Source organism: Populus alba, chromosome 13, assembly GCF_005239225.2.
Source record: "Populus alba chromosome 13, ASM523922v2, whole genome shotgun sequence".
Taxonomy (NCBI): Eukaryota; Viridiplantae; Streptophyta; class Magnoliopsida; order Malpighiales; family Salicaceae; genus Populus; species Populus alba.
This window is the reverse complement of record NC_133296.1, coordinates 12,658,674-12,675,326: the sequence shown is the minus strand read 5'-3', so window position 1 is coordinate 12,675,326 and position 16,653 is coordinate 12,658,674. Positions and strand designations below refer to the sequence as shown.

At 30.0% G+C, this 16,653-nt stretch overlaps 1 protein-coding gene across 3 annotated transcripts; it reads left to right on the top strand.

The window, feature by feature from the left end:
• Positions 1–11,000: 11,000 nt before the first annotated feature.
• LOC118035507 (protein DETOXIFICATION 54) lies at positions 11,001–14,259 on the top strand. 3 transcript variants are annotated; one of them, XM_035041093.2, is made up of 4 exons: positions 11,001–11,517; positions 11,609–11,676; positions 11,761–12,636; positions 13,419–14,259. In XM_035041093.2, the coding sequence occupies exons 2-4, from the start codon at positions 11,623–11,625 to the stop codon at positions 13,998–14,000; spliced, it is 1,512 nt and encodes a 503-aa protein (XP_034896984.1). In that variant the 5' UTR covers positions 11,001–11,517; positions 11,609–11,622; the 3' UTR covers positions 14,001–14,259. The 3 variants fall into 3 exon arrangements, with proteins under 3 accessions (XP_034896984.1, XP_034896985.1, XP_034896983.1); XM_035041094.2 differs by having other exon boundaries at positions 11,604–11,676; XM_035041092.2 differs by having other exon boundaries at positions 11,592–11,676.
• Positions 14,260–16,653: the final 2,394 nt, after the last annotated feature.

The following is a 16,653-nucleotide window of genomic DNA, read 5'->3' as shown; positions in this document are numbered from 1 at the left end:
TACAGACTAAAATTGATCTTTATGGGTAGTTGAAGGGGGTTGGAACTTGATTGGAGAGGCTAAAATATGAAAAAAAAAAAAATTAGTGCTTGGAAGTTGGTAGAATTGGCGCGTGTACAGTGCACGAACAAAAATTTTCTTCCAAAGCTTAGGCCGATGCGCCATTGGAGCAGGAGGTGCATGAACAGACCGCGGCGTGGAAGACTTCCTTCTCTTTCTATTAGTGGTGGCAGTGACAGTAACCTCCACCTGAGTTAGACTATAGGTCTTATGAAATTCCGGCAGAAATTTAAAGTTCCATTTCAATACTCTTCAATTGGTTTTTCATACTTTTTTTTTTTTTTAGTTTCATGGGAGGTTGATTTTCTATAATACAATGTATCATAGTCGCAATCCATAATGCCCAAATCTATTTATAATGAAATGATTTTGATTTCGACAATAATCAAAGAAAAAAATCATCAAGTATGGTCTAGTTAGATTTTTTTCGAGTTTGACACAATTAATTTAAATTTAATCAAATTAATTTTTAAAAATTAAAATTTAACCCGAGTCAATCCGAGTGACTAAAATATCAAATCATACCACTAAATTTAACAATTATTACACATGTAATGGATGCTTCTATGCTACGAGAATATCAAATTAGCAACCAGCTACATCAGGAGCAAGATACGAATGATCTGCTAGGAATCACAATGACCTAACATAATAATAGTAAGATTTTCCTGTAAAATGACGTCGGATCCCATCAAACCCTAGGGTTGTGACAAAATGGAATAGTTAGATTAGCAACCTATGCTAAACCCACCACAGGCCATGTGTACGGACTGTACAAGGAAACAAGAACACAAGGTATCTTTTCGAACGAGAGGGTACCATTCTTGGCTGGAAAGAACCATTCACTGTGTTTCTTGAATATTACAAACCATCGTGGCTGAGGTTTGATAGTATTTTAAGGAGCAATTTGATAATTTATTTTAACGTGTGTGATTTTTAAAATCTATAATTTATAAATTTTTAAAGATAGAGCTTAAAATATTATCGAATTATACCAAGGATATGAATGTATGGACAAAGGAAAACACATGCAAACATAGCTAGGTCCTCTCTCTATGAGCATCTAATTGCTTCAATATTGAGGACATGGCTAATTATTCTAGTCTTTATGGGATTATTATGCATATAATATGACAGCACTTAATTTATTGATCAGATATTTATGATTTATTTTTTGGGAACTTGGGATAAAGTTGTCTCTTTGGTTCTTTTAATGCAAATAATATTTCGTAATCTACTTTATCTTTCATAATAAGATGCCCATTTTGTAATGTTGAGCACAAGTTCCATTCCTTGCATATCTAGCCTTTACCTTTCTAAAAAGATTTAAAGGGGAAAAAAAGAAGAAATTATAGATATAGCTCCTAGCTAGCTAGCCTCTTTCCTAGCTCTTAGGGTATATTATGATTACAAACTTTTTGGAATGATGTTGGATATATTTATTAATAATAATAAAATAAAAATGTTAAGAATGGTCTATTTAAAAGTATAATTATAATTTTTAAAAAATATTTTTGTATTGAAATATATCAAAATAATATATATTTTAAAAAAAAAATTATTTTCAAGATCAGCCACATAAAAAAAATTTAATTTTTTTAAAAACACGAGTATGTTTTCAAAACTATCTCTAAAAATGAGTCTTTTAATTTGTTTTTCAATAACCTATTTTTAATCTTAAATATTTAATATTCTTTTACCTACTTCTTCATGTATATTTCATAAATTTTAAGTCACTTTCTTCGAACCGCTTCATTAATTGAGATAAGGCACAAGCTTCATGAACTTATTCACAACTCAAACGTGAAATTATAGCCCAAGTTTTCCATGTCTTGCCTATCAGAAAAATATTTATTTCATACAGCTCAAGAAGATTTTCTCGCTTCTATCTCTCTCTATTCATTTATTTTAAAACATTTTACTTCATTGATCTTATAATTTGTTTTGCCTTTTTGTTTAGGGTGGTTTTTATCTCATATATCAAATTCTTGGTTAATCGAATTAATCTAGCTAGGTTGATTAGGATTATTTTTTAAAAAAATTATATATTTTTTAATTTTATCCTTTAATATTAAATTATTAACTTTGAGTTTAGTGATTTTTTCTATTTTTTTTTATATTGGGTTATCTTAAGTGAAGGTTAGTCAAATTAATATGTGTTAATTGTTTTTTTTATTTATTATTATTGATTTAACTTTGATCTTTTATTCTAGGTTTTTTTAATAATTTAATTTTTTAATACCAGTCTCATATTATGCTTGGCAGGTTAATAAAGTTAACCTAAATTGATTTTGAATTTTTTTATTTGACATTTTTTTTATGAAATTAATTTTTTTTTTTATTTTTATCATTTGCGATTAGATTATTAGGCTTTAAGTCTTATAATTTTTTATTTTATTTTACAAGGTTATCCCAATCTCATATTATAGATAACGTGTTAGTCAATTCAACATGATTTACTTTATTATCATTTAGATATTTTTATTTATTTATTAAAAAATTAATCTAACTCCCAGCATAATACAAGCCACTTGAGTTGTTTTTATTGGAAAATGATTCTTAGATTGAAATAAAAGATCATACAGTAAGATTGATGATTTTTTTTTTCTGTGTATTTTATATTTTTTTTCCCTTTTCAGAAAAAAAATAATCCATTCCAAAATAGACCGTAGTCCCATTTTCGATAATATATATATATATATATATATATATATATATATATATATATATATATATATTCTCCATCCGTACTCCTAAAATGAAGATGGTTATTACGTGGGTATAGTAACACATGATGCTTATCCTTGTCTTTCTTTTCAAGGTTGAAAACTTTTCTTTTGATAAATCCAGATCAGAGAATCCATCGATGTCATTCATTGTTTTTATTGAATGAGGGTCTCCATCCTAGCTTTCATTAATATCATGTGGCTACTAAATGATATTAAAATCTTTATTTTAACTTAAAAGGATTATTGACTTATTGCTTAAAAATATGTATTTTATTTCTTAAATGATATAAAATCAACATTTGAATATATGAAAGGTGTATTCTTAAAATTAAAATGAAAAACTTAATCTGACTTACACATATAAAATAATTTAAAAATATAATTAATTTCTTGTGGAATAAAAAAAACTTATGAATTATAATTTTAATACTTCATAATCAAGTTTATAAATTTTATACTCTAAATATTAGAATAAATATCTGACAAAGTTAAAAACCATCACATAAAATGTCAAACTTGTATTTTTTTTATTAATAGGATCCATTATAACAAGTTGCACACTTATATTCTAAAAATACAAAAAGAAAAAAAATCATAATCGAACTATTAAAATAGAATAGCATAAAATAATCTAAAAAAAGAAGATTAAAATGCTTCACTTTGTATTGAAATGCTAGATTCTTTTTCTTCTTTTCTTCTTCTTTTTTGGTCAAGCTATAACAGGAGCATGTATATATAAATGTCTTTCAACATAACATCATGTCAATAAATGATGTGAATCCAAGCTAGTTAGGCGAGCTCAAGAGAACTTGAAAAACATTCTTGCAATTGTTTTTAATTTTATAAAAGAAAAGACAAAACTACAGACAAAAAAACAGTTCAAGAATCCACCTACAGAAATAATATGGTACAAATTAGAGTCATTCACCACGATAACAAGCTTTTCTGATTAAATATGATTTTAATTTATCTTCACATCAATAAAGCTGAAAATCCCGTGTGACTATATCTTCTTAATCTATATGGATTTCAAGGGAGCATGATTGGTGTTACTGTAGTAGTTGTATTTTAAAATATATTTTATTTGAAATTATATTGAAATGATATTTTTTTTATTTTTAAAATTTTATTTTTAATATTATCATATCAAAATAATTTAAAATATATATATATTTAAAATAAAGAAAAAACACTTTAAATTTTTTAAAAATATTTTTAAAACACTAAATCAAACGATTTCTAAATGGTCCTCAATTTGACTCCCCGTCACTCCACCCAAAATTTGTTGCAGCCAGATTCCTGATTAAAAGTAAATATTGAAAGCTTTAAATCATTGAGTGGCATGTCTTTAAGGAATCTAATTTTTGCTCATTTATCAAACCTTTTCATAAAAGTTATTGCTTAATTGCTCGTACCCCATTCTATATTCTGTCACCTTTATGCATATGTATAAACAAATATATGCATATCGGATTGTGGCAATATATATATATATATATATATATATATATATATGAACATCCTCCATGTTTATGATCTTTCCTTTTCGATTGGGAGGTTCCTTCCCCATGGTATAAAGAGAGAATGCGTGGTTCATTCATCTCATCAATACCTAGAGAGAAAGACAGAGACGGATCCTACTAAGAAATTCCCTGCTTTCATTTAATTTATTCTTAATCTTACTATAATTTCTAGTTTTTTTTTTTTTTTTTTTTTTGGGGGGGGGGGATCCTGTGATTTCTCTTTTTTAATTTTATATAGAGAATCCTGTGCTATAATATTTTGATCATAAAGGATCATATTCATAACATATATTTGCTTTCATTCCAATGCTCTAATCTAGTGGATGAAAACAGTTTTAATTGAAGTGGTGAAGTGGGGGAAAAGAAAAGGAAAAGGGGAGGAGTTAAATTTATATTATACCTAATAAATGGTTGTGTGTGCAATTTGCGATCGGGTCAGCACATTGGTGGTTTTTTGGAGTTCATTTATAATTATTTTTTATGCATGTATGTTTGTTGTTTGGAAATTTGATATGGAGAAGTTAAAATAATGATAAATAATCAGAAAATTTTATTATTTATATATTTGACTTCCCGTGTCATGATTAAAATATAAAATTTCAAGTAAATAATAAAAAAGAAACTGCATCAATTTGGTTACGATTGGTCCATTTATAAGACTTATCAAGAAAGGGATCTATTTTCATTTCATGAAAAGAAACTTAAAAATACCTTGATTATTAAGATAAAAAAAAAAATCTTTGTTAATTTCTATTATTAAGACAAAAATAAAGTCTATGTTAATGCATCCCCCATACTCATGTTGTAGAATCTGAACTACCCCACTCCTCCTTCATATGGCCAGTGCCAAACATCAAATGCCCACTCATTTTCCTTCCATAATTGGACTCATAAAGCAGCATTATAGCATTCGCATACCTAATGGATGATCAATGTGATGTTATTTTTTCTCACTCAACGGTGAACTACTAACCATTATGGGTTATTATACCAAATAATGGCCTCTAAGATATATGCCATAACATTAATTTTTTTTACCTCTCTATCCTTATCTCCATGCAAGTTGATGTGGCTCGTGACTGTATAAACATCTATGACCTATAAGGTAATAAAAGTGTTCCAATTTCTTAGCTCACATTCTTTTTTTCTTCAACCTCTTATCATCTATTTTCATGTAACTTCTTTGAAAACACACACACATAAAAATACTAAAATAACATATGAAGGAACATGAATGCGTACCCATCATTTCTATTATCTAGCAGTCAAAATCCGAAGATAGAAGCCAATAATAAGTAGCCTAAACTTGATTTGAGTTCTCAAATAAAAAGTGATGAATACATTAATAAACACAAGTCTTATATCATATCACCTTAAAAATGTCATTAGGTCAAAAGGTTCATTCACATATTACAAATAATTCAATATAAATCAATTAATGCAAACAAATATAATCTAAAAAAAAAATTCATACCTTGCAAATCACTCAAAACAAAATAAATAACAATAATATTCAACTACACATTCACAAATTAAAACATAACAAATATGCCATAAATAATTTTAAAAACAAGCAAATGACATATTGGGGTTCAAAATTGACCTTCCTGATTTGCAGGAGTCAACTTGAACTTGATCAAAGGGGCTGGAATGAAGAGAAAAGGTGGCTAAAAAAACAGTATTGGAGCGTGGGCTACACATGCCAGACAAAAGGTTTTCTTTTGGAGCTTATTTTTATGTGCCAAACATGCCAAGGAAACACTCCCTTCTCCTCCATACCAAGGCCTTCAAGCACTAGCATCTCCGTCCACAGCCATTGCTATCGCCATCGCCATATCTACAATCGTCAGATTAGCCACCTAAAGTAGAGGAGGAGAAAACAAAACCCATAAGAAAAACATATACGTGGTGAAATAAGTCTAAAAGAGAAAAGAGAGAAGCAGATCTGGACATCATGAAAGAAAATTAAAATAAACTACTGGTTGTGTTTTTGGTTGTTTTTTGCAAGTTACCACTGGCGAGGAAAGTGAAGGGGGGAGGAAGTCATTCCAGATCTCCCTTGTTGCCTGAGCAGATGCATCGCCATTGTTCTGGTGGTGCAGAAGGCCTTCCCTATAATTCCAGATTGTTTTGGTATTTTTGTAATTTTTGGTTTGTTTAATGTATTGTTTGTTTTATTTTAAATTTTGTGGATTTGTGACATATAAATGTGGGTGTATAAAAAAATAAGAAAAAATAGATGCTTGTGTGTTTGTACTTTTATTACATATGTTATTGAATTATAAAATCAAAAGGATAAAAAAGAATTTAATTTGCATATGGTCAAGCATCTTAAGTACAAATAAAATCATGTTGTATTTCTCGTGAAAGTGTAAAAACACATTTCTATATATATTTTGAGATTTAATAACTGATTTATTAAAGCCTTAAGAATTTGGCTAATATATTTAAATTTTTAAATTACATCAAAACTACAAAACAGCTTACCTTAGATAAAATACGTTAGAAGTGTTAATACCTCTCCTAACCATAGTCAATCCCTTACCTATAAATTTCTGACAAAGACCAATACATTCGAGTTTCCTAGTAACCCGGAATCGAATACTAGGTGACGACTCCCAAAAATAAGCAAACGAAAGAAAAATCACTATGGACGCCACGCGGGGGCGTGCGACAAACACCACGCATTTATCTTAATCTAGACATACAACACATTGTTGACTTGAGCTTTTTTTTTTTTTCTTAAAAAATGAGCAAACAACATGTCATATACCATAATAAATTTCTCTTTCCTCTCCCTTTTATTAGGACTCTCTCTCCCATCAAAATACAAGGACCAAAATATGATGAAAAATAATGTTTTAAAATCAAAATATAAAAACTGAGAATTATAAGCATTAAGATGAAATATAAAAATCTTAAGGAAAAAAATAAACTTTTTTTTTCATGTCTCATTAATAATTTCTAAAAGTATAATGGATACACTGTAACATTTCACATCATAATAAAATAATATAATGGATGCACTGTAACAATTCACAATAAAATCGTGAGATAAGCTATAATGAGTGTAATAGTAAAAGAGATATCTCTTTTAGATTTATTTTTAAATTAAATATTAATTTTAATATTTAGATGGTACTAAATGCACTATAAATAGTTTTTCTCACTGCATTCTTTTTAAAATGAAAAATCATTATTGTAACATCTTTATGTCATCGTCAATGAAAAAGGCGTATTAAATTGGGAATGTAATAAACATGAATGAAGAAGGTATATTAATCATTTAAAGAAAGTCAAATAACAGGATTAACAAAATTGTTAATGAATTTAACAGTATATATTTACTTATTATATATGATTTTCTACGCACAATACTGTTTGTTTTCATCAATTAGTAGCAACATCATCTACTAAAGCCAAACAAAATTGAATTAGCAGTGATTTTAAAAAAGTTTAAATTTTTTTATTTTTTTTCTTTGATTCAAATTATATATTTTTTAGTATACTTAGATTATTTTGATATGCTGATGTCTACTAAAGCTAAATAAAAATCGAATTAGCTTTGTTTTTTAAAACAATTGTAATTTTTTTATTTTTTATTTTGATTTAAATTAATATATTTTTTATATTTTTAAATATTTTGATGTGCTGATATTAAAAATAATTTTTTAAAAATAAAAATATATATTATTTTAATATATTTCTAAATAAAAAATATTTTAAAAAACAATTACAATCACTGAACTCCCAGCAAGTTTACTAAACTATGGAATTTTCAAACAAGGCAAAAGCTAACGAGTGTTGTAAGGACACTTTTAAGAATTATCTACATACATTTAATACCTTTCAATTTTGTTGGATTTAGTTAAAAAAATATTATACAAATCTATGTTTGATTAATAAAAACTTTCTTTACTGTTTCCGTTAAAAAAGAAAAGATAAAAACTTTTCTTCCTGCTCCCATCAAAACAAAAGGCAATGTTCATTTTTCTTCAGATAAATCACAAAAAAAATTCATTATGTATATACTCATATTTCACTATAAATTTTATAGTTAATTGATTATTTTCCCTCCGCATGAACAACCAATGAAGTGAAAGTGGAGGGTAAAATGATGTTTTCAATGGGTTTATTTTATATTAGTAAATTAGTCTTTTAATATTTTTAGCATAATAAAATGATTTAATTACCATTAAAAGCAATAAAAAAAAATTGGCTTTGAAGAGCTTTTTAATTTTTTTCAAAACAATAAAATGATTAAAATGCTCCTCAAAGCAAAATTTAATAAAATAGCTTTTAGGGTTTTCTTTATTATTCTTATAATGATTTTTTTTTTTATGATCAAGTGCATTGATAAAAAATTTAGTATTTTTACAAAATAAAAATATTATTAAAAAAAATAGTTGATGTCTGTATTGAAGGCGTCAACACGTTAATAATTCTCACACACTCTAGATGGTGCATACACCAGTATCCATGGCGGCACTGGGAAGGTGTTTAGCGCCGCCCTCCACATATGAACAATGTGTATGGGAGCAGACCGTTAGTTTGATGTTGATAATTTTTTCTTATTTTTTTTCTTTTCTCTCTTCTTCTTGATTCATGTGCAAAAACATCTAATTTTTTTAAACCAGTCCTTCAATTTTGTTTTTTTATTTGATATTTATTCTTTTGATTATTATTTTTTTTATTTGAAATAATTTATAAAATTTTTTTTTTTTTTTCATTTTCAACCTTCTTCAAGTTTCTCATCAATCAAATTTTGTCTTCATTCTTTTAATTGCCATTTATTGTTATTATTATTACTATTTGCTTAATTTGTTTTCAATTTTATCCCTCATTGTTTTATTTCATTTAGTTTTTATATTATATTTAGTTCTCATTCTTTTAATTGCTATTTATTTATATTATTATTATTATTATTATGGATGATTGAAAAATTTGTTTTATGATTTTTACGGGTTTAGCTTTTATAGGGTATCATGGTTTCATGATTAGGGTCATAAGTGTTGAAGATTAACTTAATTTGACTTCAAATTTTTTTTTTTTTTAAAAATTAAAAATTCATTTCGTTCTTTGAAATGAGATTATTAGGCCTTCGACTTTGTGATTGTTGCCACTTTCTTTTCTATGGGGTTATGATAATCTCATATCTTGGGTTAGTTGAGTTAACTCCGGTTGAATCAGGTTTTTTTCTTTACTTTTTGTAATCAATTTTTTTTTCAATCTTGTTGTTCATTATTTAGTTTAATTGAAAGTTGACCTCCATCTTGTTATTCGTATTCTTTTGTAGAGGGCTATCATGACCTCACAAGCATGCCGCGAGTTTGACATGTTAATTAGAATTATGTTTGTTTGTATTTTTTTTGTATGTTTTAAATTTGATATATTTTTTTTCAATTCATCTGTCAATGTTTGAGTTGCTGGTAATTGAGCTTCAAATTATGTTTTTCTCTTTATAAGGTTATCCTATTCTCATTCAATTATTTTTTTTATTATCAAATAAGATCATTGAGATATTTTCAAAATATTTTTATACTATTTTTTTTATGATATTGACAAATATTTAATTTTTTTTACTCGTTGTTGTCTTTATTGTTTTTTATATATAATTATATTATTAAATTAACTCATTTTATTAAACATAATTGAATTAATGTACCAAATCTCAATTTTTTGTTGCACCTATATAAACATTATATATATATATATATGAACCTGGTGGATTAAAAAAAAACATTATTATAATGATTATCATCGTTTGTAATACCTTGAAAAATTGTGGTTCTTAATAGGATGGTTTTTTTTTTTTTTTTTTTAAATATGATTATAAGATTCTTAATTGACTTTCAGGGTTACTTGCTCATTCTATTATAATAGTCAAGCATATATATATATATATATATATATATAACTTGTACATATTTGTAAGAAATCCTACCGCAAAAAAAGAAAGCAGAGGTTAATTAGGAACTTTAATTAAGTCGTACCACTATTTAAACCCATGATTTTTCTAAAAAATTAATACACTTGGAAAGCTTCACTTATATAATAATTAGAACAGGTCAATTACATCAATTAACGCCTGTAGGGCACATATTAGCAAATATTAGAAAAAACCAAATAAATATTATATTGAACAAAATATTCATAGAATTTACTCTCTTTTTTTATTCAAGATATTCATGTAAGAGAGCACCCTCACATTAGCACAATGAATTCAAAAGAAAAAAGAATTAATAAACATTTATTAATACCAGTCTCAATGTTTGAATTTAGAAACTCAAGAAACACCTGTTAACTATGAATAATATCCTACCTTTATTTATTTTTATATTTTAAAAGTGTTTTTGTATAATTGTTTATTTTTTAAAAAATTTAAATTAATAATTTTTTAGTTTTTTAAATAATTTTAATGTATTAATATCAAAAACAATTTTTTTTAAAATATATTATTTAAATATATTTTAAAACAAAGATCATTTTAAAAAAACTGATACAATACTTTTAAATACTATTAAATTACTATTAATAATTTCATTCTGAATATAAAAAATTAAAAAATAAAAAGTCTAAAAAGTTTAATTAGGCCATGAAAGGTGCCCAAAACCGACCTAGTCCACTTTCCCTTTCTCTATTTAATCCCAAAGACTTTCCTTTTCTGCAGCAATAAAATCTTTAAAAACGCATCCTCTCTCACCTCTCTCTCCCTCTCTCTCTCTCCCTCTCTCTCCCCTATCTCTGTCTCTCTATGATACTGACCTTTCCTTTCATTTTCTTCTCCTTTTCTCTCTGCTGATTCTAGCCGCCATTAGTAGCTACTGCTCTTTTCTTGTCCTTCTATGTAATAAATACTACCCTATGTGCTTGGAAACCAAAGACTCCAAGAAAATATTGTTGCAATATTATAAAGCAAACCAAAGCATACTTTTGTACTTGCCCTAGTCTGACTCTTGAACACACACAGATAACGCAGATACTCATGCCTGTCAACCATCTTTATGTTGCTACTCTCCTATTTAATGCCTCTGTTCCTCTTCTACTCCATGCTTTCATACATTATATCTTCTTCTTCCATTAGGAGACAGAGTTAAGTGGGGTTTGTCTACAATCTTTGATTTCTCCTTCATTTCTTGCTCTAATCAATCACGAAAAACAGAAACTTGGATCATCACTCCCTTTCAACATTTGAAGAAAGTTCTGTGCGTATTTCATATCATTTGAGCTTACTTTCTTGATCAAAATAAGCAACTTCGTTTTATTTATTTGTTTCTAGTTTACATGCTAGTTTAGAAACAACAACAACGATGGCAGAGAAAGAACTGGATTTCTATTCTCACAAACTTCCCTCTGCTTCTCAGGTAACCCCGGAATACTCTTTTCACTTTAGAACATGTTCTTGTCTGATATTGATGTTGATATAAATGTTTTCTTGGGTTCAACAGGTTGTGGAGGAGCTAAAAGAGTTATGGGGCATGGCTTTGCCAATAACAGCTGCTCACTTAATGGCCTTTTTTAGAGCAGTGGTCTCAGTTATGTTCTTGGGCAGGCTAGGCAGTCTAGAACTAGCTGGTGGTGCACTTTCCATTGGGTTTACAAACATCACTGGTTACTCTGTCCTTGTGGGCTTAGCTTCTGGGCTAGAGCCAGTCTGTAGCCAAGCTTATGGCAGCAAGAATTGGGACCTCCTTTCACTCTCTCTTCAACGCATGATCTTGATACTAGGCATTGCAATCATACCCATAAGTCTCTTATGGCTTAATCTTGAATCAATCATGAATTTTATGGGCCAAGATCCAAATATTACTGCAATGGCTGCAACTTACTGTATTTACTCTCTCCCGGACCTTTTAACCAACACTTTATTACAGCCCTTGAGGGTTTTCTTAAGGTCACAGGGGGTGACAAAACCCATGATGTATTGCTCCTTATTGGCCGTTATTTTCCACGTGCCGTTGAACTATGTTCTTGTTGTGGTGATGGGGTGGGGGGTCCCTGGGGTGGCTTTGGCATCAGCCGTGACTAACATGAACATGGTGGTGTTGATGGTGGCGTATGTGTGGTGGGTTAGTGGACAGTGGGAGATGAAATGGAGGGTCAAGATTGGAGGTGTGTGTGGTGGGGTGGGACCACTTTTGAAGTTGGCAGTCCCTAGTTGTTTAGGGATTTGCTTGGAGTGGTGGTGGTATGAGATAGTGACTATCTTGGCAGGGTACTTGCCTAATCCCACACTGGCGGTGGCCGCCACTGGGATACTAATCCAGACCACTAGCATGATGTACACTGTCCCCATGGCACTTGCTGGCTGTGTCTCTGCTCGGGTAATTCCAAAAACTAACTTCCCACTTTTCATAACAAATAATCTAGGATTGTTACTTATGTACATATATTTATGTGCATACATGTTGATGGGTCACTATAACATAGATTCTTGCTATGCAGCCCGTATTTGTGTTTATTTTTAGCTGCGATGTTACCCTTCAGGAAGTCAAATATGGCCCCTTTTTTCCTTAGCCGCCAAGTGGTTCGGCGGTTGAAAGAATGATTGTTGCATGTCGAGAGATTTCTGACCTAGGAAGGGGGGAACCCATAGATCGGGAACTGCCTTGGCTTGGTGTGTTGAGCGTTTAACCCCTTTTCCAACATAGGTTACTGCTACTTCATACACAACTTAGGTTACTTTGGTCTAGAGAATGTTTACGTAAATAGCTAGTGTGATGTTGAGATTCTTTCTTTGATATGGCAAGGATTTTCTTTTGTGCATGAGGAACAGCTTGTGAAAAGATTGGTATCAAACAAGTTGATGAAACAGTATAAAAGCTTCTTAGCATGCTCCATTTATGTGTTAGGTGATTGCATCATTTTGGAGGACCCATCTTGGATCATACGCGTAGTGTGATTGCACAAAATTAGTACGACAAGCTTTGCTTTTGCTAACTTTCTATCAAATCTCAAATTCCATTGGTGTGTTTCGATATGGTATAGCCAGCAAAAGTGAACCAAGTGGCCTCTTTCCCTGGAATATCATTTCCCCCCCCCCTCCTTTTTCTTGGGTTAATAAAGCTCACAAATATCTACACGTATCTGTTGGGATATACTGCAGGTAGGGAACGAACTAGGAGCTGGAAAGCCGTACAAAGCCAAGTTGGCCGCCATGGTTGCACTGGGTTGTGCCTTTGTGATTGCTATTCTCAATGTGACATGGACAGTATTCCTTAGAGAGCGATGGGCAGGCTTGTTCATTAAAGATGTGCGTGTTAAAGGTCTTGTAGCAGCTGTTTTGCCAATAATAGGCCTCTGCGAGCTCGGCAACTGCCCTCAAACAACTGGCTGTGGCATCCTACGTGCCACGGCGAGGCCCGCTGTCGGGGCCGGTATCAATCTGGGCTCATTTTACTTTGTGGGCACCCCGGTGGCAGTGGGGCTGGCCTTCGGGCTAGATGTCGGGTTTTCTGGACTGTGGCTAGGGCTCTTGTCAGCCCAAGCGGCTTGTGCTTTGTCTATCCTTTATGTTGTGTTGATCCGTACAGATTGGGAACACGAGGCTCTCAAGGCCAAGGAGTTGACCAGCATGGAAATGAGTGCATGCCATGGCGTTGGTCGCAAACAACATGAAGATTACGAAGAGGAGAGTAAGGGGTTGTTGATGAATGTTAATGGTAACAACATGGTAGATGATGTTTGAAGGAGAGGGTGAGTTTTGAGATGGTAGCATGGTGCTTGGCTTTATTAGATTTCTTTTGAATTTTTAGTTGCTTTTTGGGGAGGATATGAATAGTTGGAATTTTGTGTCGCCTTTTTTTTCCTTGTTTTGATGGGGCTGTCATGGAGAACCTACTCGTGAAGGTTTTCATGGAGCTCTTTTGTGGCCAGAAAGAATGGCACTCCGAATGTAAAAGCACTCTTACTTTAAAGAGGAATGGCCTACATCTTGCTTCTTCAAAGTCGCTTTGTCTTTGTTGTGTCTCTCCCTCTCTAATTGCATCATTTGCTCTTGGACCCTACAATTGGCAAAAGGAAGAACCCACTAATCAGCAAAACATCCAAGGATTAAAATGCATGACTTAACCAGAAATGGGAAGAGAATACATGAAGATGCAGCGTTGGAGCTTGCAAGATAATGGAGGCTAAGGCAGCAACTCCCGCATCCAGGCCTGAGATCGCTTGCAGGATTTGTAGCCGGAAAAGGGCCGAGGAACACCACGAGAATGAATATTATAGCTAGGGGAGGTGCGCAAAAGGCTAGATGCATGTGTACGGGTGCCGGAGAAAGTTCCTAGGTTCAAGACAAAGTTCCTCCTTATTGGCCTACACAAATGGGTTCCACACCTCCCTTCTCTAGACAACACTGCTTGGCAGAGAGGAGGAATCATTGCTGTATTGAATAAATATTATTGAAAATTCTAGGCACAAAAGCTGCAATTGAATGTCAGAATACAATGGAACAAGAAAATCCTGCTGCCTTTTTCTCTTTCATTACATAATTGCTTTCTGATTCTATCAAATCCAGCGGATGTTGTCCTTTTATTTGAGAGATTGCTTCGCTGTTTGAGCTCTATATAGTTTGTGTTTTCGCATGCATCTTCATTTGCTTCGTTTTCGTTCTTGTGGAATAAAACTCGAGATTTTCATATTGAAACGTCTAAACTCTTTATCAACTGGTTTTTTTTTTTTATTAGGTTAGCCGAGTTCATATTTTATTTAAATAAATCATAAGCGTAAATTAAAAAAACTTATACATACATTTAATTAAATAAATTAAAAATCTTTTATGTCAACAAATAAAAAAATTTATTAATGATAACAAAATACTAAACAGGAATAATCGAGAAATAAATAAAGATAAAGATATTTGATCTTTCAAAAACGGTCAATTATATAACTGTGTGTTAACGACTTGTTTATCAGAATAAATTTTTTATTTAATCAAATGATAATACAAGTAGACACACACATGAAATCAATTGAATAAAATTAAAGGCAAAAAAATAATATTATGCAATTATGCACATATTAAAAAAAAAAAAAACTTTCATTTTACATAAAAATGAAGTAAAAACCAAATGATCTTTAACCAAAGAAATAATTGGAAAGTTAGACAATAAATATGGAAGTAGAAATATGTTCTTGACACATAGGCGATATACTTAATTGTATTTAATAACATTATTTCTTAGAATTAATGTTTTATTTAATTAAACAACAATAAAAAAATCACCCACACATACATAGGAAAGCGATTTAATAAAATTAAAGAGAAAAAAAATTAAGTAGGATTGCACAAAAAGAATGTTTCTTAAGATCATGAAACTTTTTTTCATGTGCTAAATTAGTGTCAAGTAAGACTTTCTCTCTCTACTATTCAAATCCAACAACTTTCTCTTTTATATTCAAACAAAGGACTGAAAAGTAAGATGATTGAAGTTTTATACCATAATAGAATTTTTGAAATATTGAAAGACCAAAATACACTTTTTACCCCATTTTTTAAATTGCCACCCTTTTTATTGTTGTTTTACACTTTGGTCCCTTCTTTTTCAATCTTGTTACTCCTTAACAATTATTGATAAATTAGTCTTGAATCTAGTAAAAAGGATACAATTTAAGAGAAAAAAATTTTGAGAACTAAATTATATAAAAAAACATCATTATAAATTGCTATAGTGAAAACATAACGTCATTTTAGTATTGTTTATAATAATTAAGTGCACTTTCTTGTTTTATCTTTCCTTTAGACACACACACACAAAGAGGTCTCGATCAACAACTCTTCAAGGAGAAGGATGTTAATGATAGTTGATTTAAAAGATATTTGATAGTGTAGTAGCAATTATAGCTTAAAATGTTTTTTATTTAGAAGTATATCAAAATAATATTTTTTTTATTTAAAAAAATTATTTTTAACATCAACACATCAAAATAATCTGAAAACATAAAAAATAATAATTTTAAATATAAAAAAATACGTTCCCAAACATCACCTTACAAATCTACTAAGTATGCATTACATCCATTAATCCAAGAAAAAACCCATTATTTTATATTATATAGTTCCAAGTAATAATATTTAATTTATTTTTCAAATCTAGTCTCATAGCTCTTGCACACTTATATCTCACATTTTATGCTTGGTGACTTGGATGGCCATTACGGACCATGTATAATTTATGCCTCGTATTCTTAATCTATAAATAGGGAAATGACTCGATGTTGCTTGTATAATGAAGTAATTTTAATATATTCTTATATTTTTAATTATCTTAATGTAATTTTAACAAAAGAATTTTTGTTATTATTTATTACATCTATTTTTTATTCAAATTAATAAAAAAGCCATG